Source organism: Triticum urartu, chromosome 7A (assembly GCF_056163025.1).
Source record: "Triticum urartu cultivar PI428250 chromosome 7A, HENAU_Tu73, whole genome shotgun sequence".
Classification (NCBI taxonomy): Eukaryota; Viridiplantae; Streptophyta; class Magnoliopsida; order Poales; family Poaceae; genus Triticum; species Triticum urartu.
In genome coordinates, this window is record NC_141879.1 from 437,267,737 (window position 1) to 437,280,351 (window position 12,615).

Below are 12,615 nucleotides of genomic sequence, written 5' to 3' on the forward strand. Positions count from 1 at the left end.
CCAATGAATCCAGTCTGTCGCCTGATTCTAAGTTCAGGTCTTGAGTGATATCCTCCCCTCCGCGGACATCCGGCTTGGAGGGATCGGGAATCCGGACGTAGCGAGTCCTTAAGATAGATGAAGGGTCGCCGCACTGTCCCTCTACCACGACAACGTGATGGGTGGCTTGGGGAGAGTTAATCTCTCTCAGATCGGTTTTAGGCTTAATCTGGTCGTAATCCGTAGCGACTCCCAGGGCGGCGAAGCGATCCAAGAGCTCGTTTATGGAGGAAAGCTCTATTGGATCTAACTGCTCGGCAAGTTCCGAGTTGACATGAAGATTGTTTTCGATGGCTCGAGAGGTCATCGTCGGCGCAGAAGCCGAACAGGTGGTCATAAGAAAACCACCTAGCCGGAGGGTTTGGCCGACAGCCAAAGCTCCCTTAGCAATGGTGCCGTCTTTAAAGACGGGGCGAGGCATCCTTCCTGATGGCGACGACACAGAGGAACTCTCAATGAAAGCACCAATGTCGGTGTCAAAACCGGCGGATTTCGGGTAGGGGGTCCCGAACTGTGCGTCTAGGCCGGATGGTAACAGGAGGCAAGGGACACGAAGTTTTACCCATGTTCGGGCCCTCTCGATGGAGGTAAAACCCTACGTCCTGCTTGATTAATATTGATGATATGGGTAGTACAAGAGTAGATCTACCACGAGATCGGAGATGCTAAACCCTAGAAGCTAGCCTATGGTATGATTGTTGATGTGTATGTTGTCCTACGGATTAAAACCCTCCGGTTTATATAGACACCAGATAGGGTTAGGGTTACATAGAGTCGGTCACAATGGTAAGAGATCTTCATATCCGTATCGCCAAGCTTGCCTTCCACGCCAATGAAAGTCCCTTCCGGACACGGGACGGAGTCTTCAATTTTGTATCTTCATAGTCCAGGAGTCCGGCCTGAAGGTATAGTTCGGCTATCCGAACACCCCCTAATCCAGGACTCCCTCAGAGGCCATAGCCCAGTTCGGCTTCTCCGACGAGGCTGCCCTAAAGTGGGCGCGGGACGACTACCTCCGCGACGAGATGGTCCGGCAGCGCCGAGCCCTGCAGGAGATAGCCGCCCGCCAGCATGGGCGCGAGGACGAGGACGACGTGGTGATCCTCGACAGCGACGAGGACGAGGACGCCCCCGGACCGTCTAACCCGCCGCACCTCGGCAACCCTGGGCAGGGGAGCAGCAGGGACGGCGGCCGCGGAGGAGGCGACGACGGCGGCAGCGGCGGCGACTACACGCAGTTTTACAGGCTCCTCGGCATGTAGAGCTTCAGGGCGGCGGGCGGCGGGGAACGGCGAAGGCGACGGCGGGTCTAATAGTGTCTTTTTTCTTTGTTTGTAAAATATTTGGTAAACTCGCCCAAGTTTGATTAAATTTGCGTTTTGTTTGTGTGAATGTAAGACCGGAATTTGTTTTTCAAAAAAAAAGTGACATGGGAAGGGTGACTAAGAAGTATCATACTCCCAACACAAGGTTTAGCGTCAGTTCGTCTTGAGACGGCGATTTTACGCGTCCCTAGCAAGCCAACGGCTGAAGATACTGTAACATCGATCGTGTCGATCCAATCATTCTCAAACTGACCGTGTATCCCAAACGCAAAAGACAATGCAAAAGAAAACAAAAAATAGACTAGTTGCACTATCCAAATCCAAGAACGCATCATCACATTCATCACATGAGCAAAGCTCTATCCAAATCCTCCTCGCTCGCGCTCGGGCCTCGATGGTATCGAAACCTCTATGCATCAGCCCCGCACGGAGCTAAGCGAATAAACTAAACCTCAATAGAGATCAGATCGATGCTAACCAAGTAACTAACCATCGTCCGGATTACCAAACTAGCCTTGCTTTACTTTTGCATCCGGATGTCACGTGGATGCGGAATCCGAACCATTTTTATATTTTTCTATGCAACAACCTGACACCTACTACAGTACAATTTAAGTAGGAAAGTACTCAGCCCCAAACCCGGGAAATACCCTTAGCTCTTGAGTGTATTTAAATATGAGAACAAATTATAGTAGTAACTAGAAAAAATAAAAAAAATCTTTTTCAAAATAAACGTGACCTTCTGTTGTACTCACATATAAAAAAAATCATGAAGAAAAAACTACTATCAACTTCAAGGGAAAAAACCCAAAATTTTAAGGAAAAAAAATGTGAATAGTAACTTGTATAGAGTGTTTATTTTTCCACAAAGAATACTATGGAAGTCACTCCTTGGCCAATTGTTTTTACATGAATACAGTAGAAGATCAAGTTTATTTGTTTTTTTTACCCGCCAAAAAAGTTTACTTGTTTTTTTGGATTTTTTATAACTTTTTTTTCATATAGGGCGTATATTCACCAACTTATTCAAATGCACTAGTGCGACACAACCAACTGATTTTTGAAAATAAATCAGCCGGTTGTGTGAGCCGTGTGTGTCACGACGCGTGTCCTGAGCCCATACGACCTTTCTTCTTTCTTGCCTTTTCCCCATCCTCCTTCACATGAATTTTTTGAACCCCCACGTTTTTCTTTTTCTCCCCACCAAACAATCGTCATGTCTGATGTCTTCATCGCTATCAAATTAGACACTTGTGCGTTGCTGGAGAGGAGAAGACTGCACACACCGCCACCCGCTGTTGCGACAACTGCTGTGTTGCAAAGCAACCACGAAGACTACCCAGTTGCAAGGCTACTTTGCTGCCGCACATTGTCGCTACACCAACCACCTTGTTGCAAGGCAATCGTGGAAGACCACCTAGTTGCAAGGCTACCCTACTCCCGTTGCAACATCCACCATGTTGTTGGGCGACCATACGAGACCACCGTGTCGCAATACCCGTCACCGTGGCCAACTTGCAACATCCATCATGTTAAAAGCAAACACATTGCCAAACACCATCTGTTTTGAGCCATTCATTCAAATTTGAATTGGAATGGTTATATTTAGATGACTTTGCAACTATTATTAATAATGTGCATGAGAGAGAATGACCAAAAATAATGGTGTTCAATCTTTCTGTCAAGCTGAAACCTGAATCTCAAAGATTCATTCTTCATGGATTCAAGCCTTCGCAAAGCACTCCCGTTACAAGGATCCATAAACATGCTCGATTTGTATGTTGATATATCTAAATTGACTAGGCATAAAATAGATATATTTATTATGTTTTTTTATTGAGGTGAATAGCATCCCATTTTTACTTCAGTAATTAACAAAAATTAAAGATGTCTATTATATTGTTTATTAAGTCTCCCTCCTGGAATGATCTACCTCTACCGGTTATTCTTCTCATCTCAAATAAATAAATATATAAACACATTTTTATCTGTGGCCATCTATTGTGGTGGCTGAATTGATATATCCGAGGATTATCTTCAAGAGGATTAAAGAAATATGAGTACGAGCTTATCCTGAATTCAGCAATATATGCCTTTAAATGTAATCGTGGTCTCGTCATGGATATAATTGGGAAATCCGGAAATGCAGCTGTGCTTACCATGAGCAGATATACCTAAATCAAGCAGGAGCGATTGTCCATTGACATGGCCGCCGGGGAAACACTTGCTAACCTGTTTTTCACGCACTTCCTTTGTGTAGTCAATTTGTGATTCTAGAGATGTTGCTGGACATGTTGGAACAAATTTTATTTGAAGTAACAAGGCATAGATGGTCAAGTTTATTCTACAAAATTGCTAAAGTTAAATAAGGTTTCCAAGCAATATCGGAAGAAAGCAAGAAGAAAAGAGGACAAGTATTTTTTATTTATGACAATGCACGGGATTAAGTTAGTCACAAGAATATGTATATTTCCGTTGCAATTAGTTAGGACAATGAAAAAACAGCAATTGCCGGATCTTAAAAAAAACTCAAACTTGGGGGCGCACATAGAGAAATGATCCATGGACTCATCCGAGGGCAAAGTCGTCACATCATGAACTAACCCCAAACGGCGAGCTAATTTATGCGACTTGCGATCCTGTAAATATACGCTCTCACTCCCCCACTTCCCCCGATCCCAGCTCCACCCATGGCGCTCTCCATTTCCGCACCCACCTCGTCTCCCTTCCTCCCCGCCCCCCGCCAGGTACACTCTCTCGCTCGCGTTCTTCATCCTCCGTCCGACGAGCTCCCATTTGCTCGATTTGGCCGCTTGCACGGTCTGACCCGTTCTTGATCGCCGCTCCAGGCCGGCAGGTGGAGCTCGTCACCAAGCTCGGCTAAGCCCGCGGTTTTTAGCCTCCGGAGGCCGGTTGTGGCGGCACGGGCCGCCGCCGGCAACGCGCCCTCTTCCCCCGCAGGCGGTACAGGGTTTCTCTTGGTTTCCTTCCTGCCCCCCGGCCTGTTATGATGTGCGGTGTTCTTGAATCTTGATCCGCGCTACCTGCTTGTGGGTTGCTTGCAGCGGTCGTAACTGAGCTCGACGTGGTCTCCAGCTTCAGCGAGATCGTGCCGGACACAGTCGTGTTCGATGATTTTGAGAAGTAAGCTCCGCTCTTTGCTCCTGTACTTCCGCTGAATGAATCTGGTTGGGGCGATGGTCAGTGATACATCATACTGCTGGTCAATTGCAGGTTTGCACCAACGGCGGCCACCGTGAGCTCTTCACTGTTGCTTGGGATCGCAGGGCTACCGGATACCAAGTTCAAGGTGAGAAATTATTACTGGCATGTTTAACCGGCAGATGGTGAACACTTAACAGAGGAAGGGTCACATGACTAGTGCTCGGGCTGCGTGTTTTTTGTAGAGTGCCATAGATACCGCATTGGTAGATGGTGAATGTAACACAATGGAGAATCCTGGGGACCGGATGTCCTGTTACCTTACCAAGGTGCACTTTGCATTTCGGTTTCAGTATCACCTGTTCTGTTCATCTGACGAGTTGATTTGATACGAAATTTGGCAGGCCCTGGGGAATGTTGGAGCTGAGCTGGCTCATCAAGTTCCTGGAAGAGTGTCCACGGAAATAGATGCTCGATTGGCTTACGATACCCAAGGAATCGTCCAGAGGGTATGAGCTTCTTTCTTCTTTTGTTGTTCTCGTGTTGTGTAACTGAATTGTGTACCCAAAGTACCCACATTGTGATTTGCATAGATGGTTATGAACTTAAGTATTTTTACTAGCATGCCGTGAACGTGAAGTATTTACCAAGACCATCATTTATTTGAATCTACTTTCAGTTTAATTAGTCCAATATTTTGTGTGTTCTCAATGATGACAAGTTATTTTGATGTGGGCAAAACATCAATTTGTAGACCATAGTAGCTTATTTTCATCACATTGATGATGCTTAAGTATGCATGAGTAAGTAATCAGTTAGTTTAGTAATCAAAACTAAAGTATATTTGAAAATTTCCATGAAAAAAGGATTTGTTTACTTCTAATGGGCTAAACTGAATATTGAGCAAAATAACCATTAACATTAACATAAGTTTGATATATTACATACCGTACACAGAATTAGGATATCTATGTTTCCCCCCACTAGCTTGACATTAATTGATAGAACAATTTTTTTTTTGACAAAAATGCTGGATCGGCTTTTCATTCATTAGGGGGAGAGAGTACAGGGTGTGTAGTACACGGTTACAAGAGGATTTTAGTTGCATATGGCTCATGCAGGCAACGGCAACCACAGCTCCATAACTGGGTCTTTGTATGAGTTGATCGATTCTGATCCTCTTTGCGGCTGTCCAATTAGCCAGCTCATATTTTAAGCAGTAGAATGTGGTAGTTGTTGTTGATGCCTTATTTATGAAGACGTGCTCGTTGCGTTCCTTCCAAACGTGCTACCACACAAGCTGCACCAGTAAGCTCCATGCACGCGATGGTGTGGGCACCATCTTCCCACGACTGAAGAAGTGAGCTTGTAGATTAGGCAGGAGCCAGCGTCGTCGGGAGATGGCACAGCTGCAAGGCCCGGCGCCATAGCGCAGCAGTGAAGAGGTAGGTGCCAGCAGATGCACAGCATCCTCTGAAGTATTCCAGCAGAGCGAGCAAATCGGGTCATGGTTCCATCCTCGTTTGGCCAAATCTTTACTATTAGCTCTGGAGTGAATATTTTCTCTCTCCAAATTGATAACAGATTTGGCAATCATTTCGTTTTTCTTTTTTGATTGCTCTGAGTTCTTTTCATCACTGTCATATTCAATTTGTCATGAACTTATTGAATATCTTCTGCTTCACTTCCAATATTCCCACAAATCGTACCTTAGTCATGATGGTACTATTTAACTGCAAGTATCCGTTTGATGTCTGTAATATCTTTTCCTAATGTTAAGGCTGAGAGCATGTGTAGTTACTTATTATCAAGTTTTGGCATATACTTTTTACTCATAGCCTTGTCTGGCTGATGCTTCAGAGTGAAGCATGTGTGCTGTTGGCTGATATCATTTGAAGAAACAAAAAGAACTTATGTTTGATGAAAACTATTTGATATTTCTATGTTCAGGTGCATGAACTGTTGCAGATATACAATGAACATGATATCCCATCAGAACGTCTGTTATTCAAAATTCCTGCTACATGGCAAGTAAGTTTGCACTGCATCAATCTCTTAAGTGTGGTCTTGTTCATACCTGCTGACCATGCATTTTTGTCGTCAACTTGTTTACAATCATCAGGGTATAGAAGCGTCAAGATTACTTGAATCTGAAGGAACTCAAACACATCTAACATTCGTTTACAGGTACGTACGTGCACTTTGCTTAATTTGGTCCCAACCATATTTCTTGTAGCTGGGAGTTGTATGAATGTTTTTCCCTCTCTTCTTTAATGTTACAATGCTTTGGTGCCTGAAACTTCTTTCTTGTCGCAATTTGGAACCACAGAACTGTCTTTAAATTACTTAGCGTGGGACTTGTAGAAAGCTGAAGAGGGCTAAATGGCCACAGTATCCCATTTTTTGCCTGTCGGCAACATAAATACCTATTGCTCTTTGGTGTTAGCACAAGGAGAGGTTGTCAGTCCAATCTGTCTTGTAACTTACAAGTGAAGTACTCATCTCACATGATGAGTAATTGTGGGATTGTCCTCGAAGGTCCTCAAAGTGCAATAAGTGTGTACATATGTGGCACCTCTAAAATGGTTCGAGGACTTACGTGACACCTCTAAAATAGTTCGAGGACCTCTAAAATGGAGCGTTTGGTTACTGGATCTGTCCGGTGGGAGATGGTAGCGCGGGATATCTTCAACCGGTTTGGATGGCGGTCATGTAATAGGATAAGCAATTAGTTTACCTATCTTTGTTATGCCAGCCGGTTGTGGCTTTTGGGCCTTTTGTTTCTTGGCGTTGTGGCTCTTTGTGAGCTTGCCGTTATTTTGTTTTCAGACTTTAAGACCTTGTTGAACTTCTTTATTTATATATAAATGTGACCGTATGCATCGTTCTGATGCAGAGGCCGGGGAGTCCCCCCTTTTCGAAAAAAACCCTGTATGCCACGCATATTGCACTTCGGGGACCTGGATGACACTTTTCATAGTTCGAGGACCTATGTGACACCTCTGAAATAGTTTGAGGACCTACAATGCACTTCACTCAAAGATTTTCATATCTTTGTGAGGGTTAGCACCCCTTTGTATGGGAGGCTCCACAAGACAACTCAACAGGCCTTACTAGTTATTGAGACGAACATGTTTACTACGAAAAGACATGCACTATTGTAGGTGCACTTACATAGACTTTCAATTTATGTAAGATGGTAAGGCAATTTTGGAAAGATATTTTTTCTCTGTAGAATTTGTAGCTTTGACCCGATAGTTAATAACTGAAGCCTTGTGTGTGTCTTCTTCTTAAGTTTTGCACAAGCAGCAGCTGCAGCGCAAGCTGGTGCATCAGTCGTACAAATATTTGTGGGGCGTATTCGGGTAAATTTACCATGTTCTGTTTTCATTACCTCGTGCTAAAATGTAGATGTTATGCTGACCAATGAAGATAAACTATACAGGATTGGGCAAAGAATCACTCTGGTGACCCAGAGATTGATGAAGCTTTAAAGAAGGGAGAAGATGCTGGGCTTGCCTTGGTTAGCATCAGTTACCATTTCATTTTTGTGTTTATCAGCATAAGCTAATATCTGGAAACAGGGCTTCTTTACTCTGCAGTTCTGCAATTTTTAATGTTCCTGGCGTCGCTTTCCCCAGTACTCTTCTTTAGCTGTGTTTTGTGCTAAAAAGTGAAAATTTCAAAAGTTTTGCGGTCACTACCAGCAAGTAATAGCACTGACTATTATTTTAAAATTCCATTTGATTCGCATCATCTCTTGAAAGCCAAACTACGATCATGTGCTCAGTAGCAGCACGCCTCATTCAAGATGACATTAGCCTCCTTGTAGAGGGGTCTGGCCCATGAACAGGGCTCCCTGTACAGGGAAAATGTGCTGACCATTTCCAGTCCTTTCTGTTGTTGTTGTGTTCTCTGTCCTGGGTACTTTGCCCATTTTGTACTGTTTCCTTTTACTTGATGCAAAATTCTCATCATTTTTTTTTCGAGAAAATGCAAAGGGCTTTTGCATTTCATTGCATTGAAAAGATGGAGTTTTGATACAATCCTCCTAGGAGGTTAGATACAAGTTAGTGCACGTCCCAGGTGGGCGGCAGAATGACGCGTAGGCCGTGGGCGCCCGCTCTTGCCCACTGCTTGGCTTCCTCTTTGATCTTCGAGACCAGGACCTGAACCAGGGGCTGGGCGCCCTCAAAGATGCATTCGTTGCGCTGTTTCCAGATCATCCATGGTGTCAACAGAGCAATGGAGGCTAGACCCTTACGCATCAGTGTTGGCGTGTTTTGCCTTGCCTGCAGCCACCAGTCCATCAATGAATCTTCGTGGCTTGGCCCTGCAGTGGTCATCCGTAGCCAGGACAGGATTTCGTGCCAAGTCTGCCTGGCGAAGGGGCACTCCAAGAGGAGGTGGCGCATCGTCTCGGGAGCCTGGTCGCAGAGTGGGCATCTTGGCTGATGCTGGAGACCGCGTTGAGCCAAGCGGTCGGCCGTCCAGCACCGGTCTTGGCTGGCCAACCAGTGAAAAAACTTCACTCTTGGCGGCGCCCAATTCTTCCATATGAGCTTCCACGAGAAGCAAGTCATGGATCCCTGGAAGGTGGCAAGATAGCATGAGCTAGCAGAGTATATACCGGAGGCCGTCCATCTCCAAACTAGCTGATCAGGGGTGTTCGAGAGCGTGATATGCTCGATCGCCAGCCAGACTTGAAGGTACTGGCCAATCTCGTGTATGCCCAAGGTCCCATGAATGTCCCTGGCCCAGCTATGGCCTTGCAGTCCTTCAGCGACGGTCCGGATTTTGCGCCGGTGTTTGGGTATGCACTTGTAAAGTGCCGGGGCGATCTCGCAAATGGATTGCCCATTTATCCAGCGGTCTTCCCAGAAATATGCCGTTGTTCCGTTTCCGAGGGTCATCGTGGTGGACGCGAAGAAGAGTGCTCGCTCCTCGGCAGAGAATTGTAGGTCCAGGCCATTCCAGGCGCGCTCATGGTCAGTGCGCGAGAACCATAGCCATCGTAGCCGTAGAGCAAGGCCAGCGCGCTCCAGGTCCTGGACACCCAGGCCTCCGTACGATATGGGGCGGCAAACGCGGCGCCAGTTGACATGGCAGTGGCCTCCATTGGCGGCAGCGCGGCTGGCCCACAAGAAGCCGCGCTCAATCTTCTCAATTTGACGAAGCGTCTTCTTAGGCGGCGCATAGGCGAGTAGTTGATGCACGGGGATGGCGCTCAGCACAGACTTCACCAGCGCAAGCCGCCCAGGCTTGTTCATCAGGTTGGCCTTCCAAGAGGGGAGCTGGCCGGCAATCCCATCAACTAGGGGCTGCAGTTGGGCAGCAGTTGGTCGGCCTACCGTGAGGGGATCCCGAGGTAGGTGATCAGCAAGTTGACGATGGGGCAGCCTAGGTGCGCAAGTGCTGCTGTCGCCTCGTCCGTGTCACAGTGCAGCAGCGAGGCAGAGCTCTGGGCATCAATTTCTTTTAGCACATCATATGCTGGTTTGCCATGCTATATCGTAAATAGCGTTAATGACAGTTGCAAGGGAACTAGGGTTGAATGGCAGTACACTTATACTGTTTTTTGGTGAGAATAGATTAATCGAACAATTAATGAAAATAATAAGGAAAGTTTGAATGAACAAGAGTAGGGTTATTCAGGAGCTCGTGTCTCCCCAATTAAGATGCTGAAGATAACACGGCGTCGAGTCGAGTTTTCCATATTTGCAGTGGATTACATAATATGCTGTGCTACTTACTTGGCTAGGAGTTGGACTTTATATATGATTCTGATCTGGATTTCAGGTGAAGAAAGCGTATGTGTACATTCACAAGAATGGGTACAAGACAAAGTTGATGGCCGCTGCCGTGCGCAACAAGCAAGACGTGTTTAGCCTTCTGGGGTAAATACTTGCCCTTTTTCCCCTTAATATAGACTGGATCTGAATTGGTAGGTACTGTACTAATTAATGTTTTTGAATATTTAGGATCGACTACATCATCGCGCCCCTGAAGATACTGCAGTCCTTGGATGAATCTGTGACCGATTCCGATGAAAAGTACGGTTATGTCCAGAGGCTGACTCCTTCGCTTGACAAGATGTACAACTTCAGCCAAGAGGAGGTTCGTTTGGCTTATTCATATCATGTGTGAACAAAAGTATAGTTTTGACGTGGTATTTGTGCTAAGTGGGTAGTTGTGATGAACGCAGCTTGTGAAATGGGACCAGCTGAGCCTGGCGGCGGCGATGGGGCCAGCGGCGGAGGAGCTGCTTGCTTCTGGGCTGGAAGGGTACGCGAACCAGGCGCGGCGCGTGGAGGAGCTCTTCGTCAAGATCTGGCCACCCCCCAATGTTTGAACTTCAATTTGAAGCCGTTTCTTCTTTCTTGGTATTTTCGTTCCAACAAAGGGTGTTTTGTTTGTTCCTGTCAACATGTTTACTTTTGTCCTTGGAATGTCTGCCGGACTTGAAATCTGAATCGTTTGTGGAAATATGAAGGCATTTTGTGGCGACAGTTTCTTTTATGCTCCGGGTGGTTCAAACATCATCGTTTCATGAAAATGTGTGAGAATCTCACATTTGAGATGGTCACAGTGATGAGTGACTCTGTCACGAGTTAGCTATGTACGTGAAGCGATGAAGGTGAAAAGGAGAAAAGATGAACCCCAAAGACAGAGAGAGGCCCAGTTAGCAAGCAAACCCCCAAGAGCAAAGGGAAGCAGCCCATGACCGAGGGCCCAGACGTAACAGCTAAATAGGCGAGACTGCGAGAGCGGCGTGGGCATGAGGGCATCGAAGAATGCGAGACACTGTCTCCGCCTACCTTCCCCTTTGAACTTGCAGTGCGAGTCTTCTCTCCCAGCGTGACGCTGTGGAAATTGTATCAGACCCACTACTATTGTGTGAGTAATAAAGTACTAGTACATCCATTTTTAGCGGAGCGTTAAAACTTTCTATTTATGCAGTAAAAAAACATCAGAAATAATAAAAATTACATTCAGATTCATAGACCACCTAGCGACAACTACAAACACTGAAACGGGCCGATGGTATAATTTATCATAGTAGGCGGTCAGGAAGTAAGGCCCCGTAGGACCAACGCACCAGCGGACTGTTCTTTTTCCCCAGCGGAGGCTAGGGTTTACAATTCACCTACAAGCACCACCAGCTAACCTGTGGATTCATCTTCCTTCTGCCTGCCACTCTGGCGGCCGATGGCGGGGAGGAGAGTCCCAATGCCTCTGCTTTGGCTAGTAGTTTAGGTTAGGATTTTTTTAGTCCTCGCAAGGCGGCGTTTGGGCGGATCAAGGCGCAACTTTGTCGAGTTGGTTTCCGGGCTTCGATCCTCTTCAAGTTCATCATTTGAACGGAATCGACAAAGCTCCAACGTAGATTCCTGCCGTCTCCTCGGCACGGTGAGGTTAGAGTTCTCGTCATGCGTGTGCGGCGGCGAGTTATGGTGTTAGGCACTTCATAACGGTTCAAGGGTTCAAGGACGAGATTGCAGGTCTAGGGCTCTCGTTCTTAAAGGCACACGCATGAAGACTTCCCGACTATCATCAATAAGGTCAAACCGGCTCTGGTATGAGAGCAGTGACAACGGCACGTCATCGGCTCATTAGCGGTAGTATTTGTAGTTTGATGGTCTAAGTATCTCGATGTAATTTTTATTATGTTTAAGATGCTTTGCATTTATAATGAATTTTATAAGAGATCTCGATGCTTTTTTTGTAAAAATAGAAGCTATAGTGTTTATTTTCAGTGCAAGTGACGATCCGTTGAGAAGAAAGCTAATTTTGTCCTTTGAGGACTCTAGACGCAAGGATCTCACATATTTCAAATTCCAATCTTACCTTTCTTTATCTTTTTGACAGATAATATACTCCCTCTGTCCCGAATTATTTATAGCAGAAATGAATAAAAATAGATGTATCTAAAACTAAAATATATCTAGATACATTCATTTCCGCGACAAGTAATATCGGACGGAGGAAGTATTTATTATGTCACGTGTATTGAAATGGTATAATTCATGATGACGACGATGACAATCCTGAAATGGCTCCGAGTATATGAATCAACGGATTTATGTGG

At 45.7% G+C, this 12,615-nt stretch overlaps 1 protein-coding gene across 1 annotated transcript; it reads left to right on the plus strand.

Annotated features, from left to right (window-relative positions):
• The first annotated feature begins 3,954 nt into the window (after positions 1–3,954).
• Positions 3,955–11,045, plus strand: LOC125520206 (Aldolase superfamily protein). The gene is made up of 13 exons (XM_048685053.2): positions 3,955–4,111; positions 4,214–4,328; positions 4,430–4,508; positions 4,599–4,674; positions 4,772–4,855; positions 4,931–5,035; positions 6,477–6,557; positions 6,649–6,713; positions 7,822–7,891; positions 7,972–8,049; positions 10,326–10,423; positions 10,508–10,643; positions 10,732–11,045. Exons 1-13 carry the CDS (start codon positions 4,055–4,057, stop codon positions 10,876–10,878), a joined length of 1,191 nt encoding a protein of 396 aa, XP_048541010.1. The 5' UTR covers positions 3,955–4,054; the 3' UTR covers positions 10,879–11,045.
• The last annotated feature ends 1,570 nt before the right edge of the window (positions 11,046–12,615 follow it).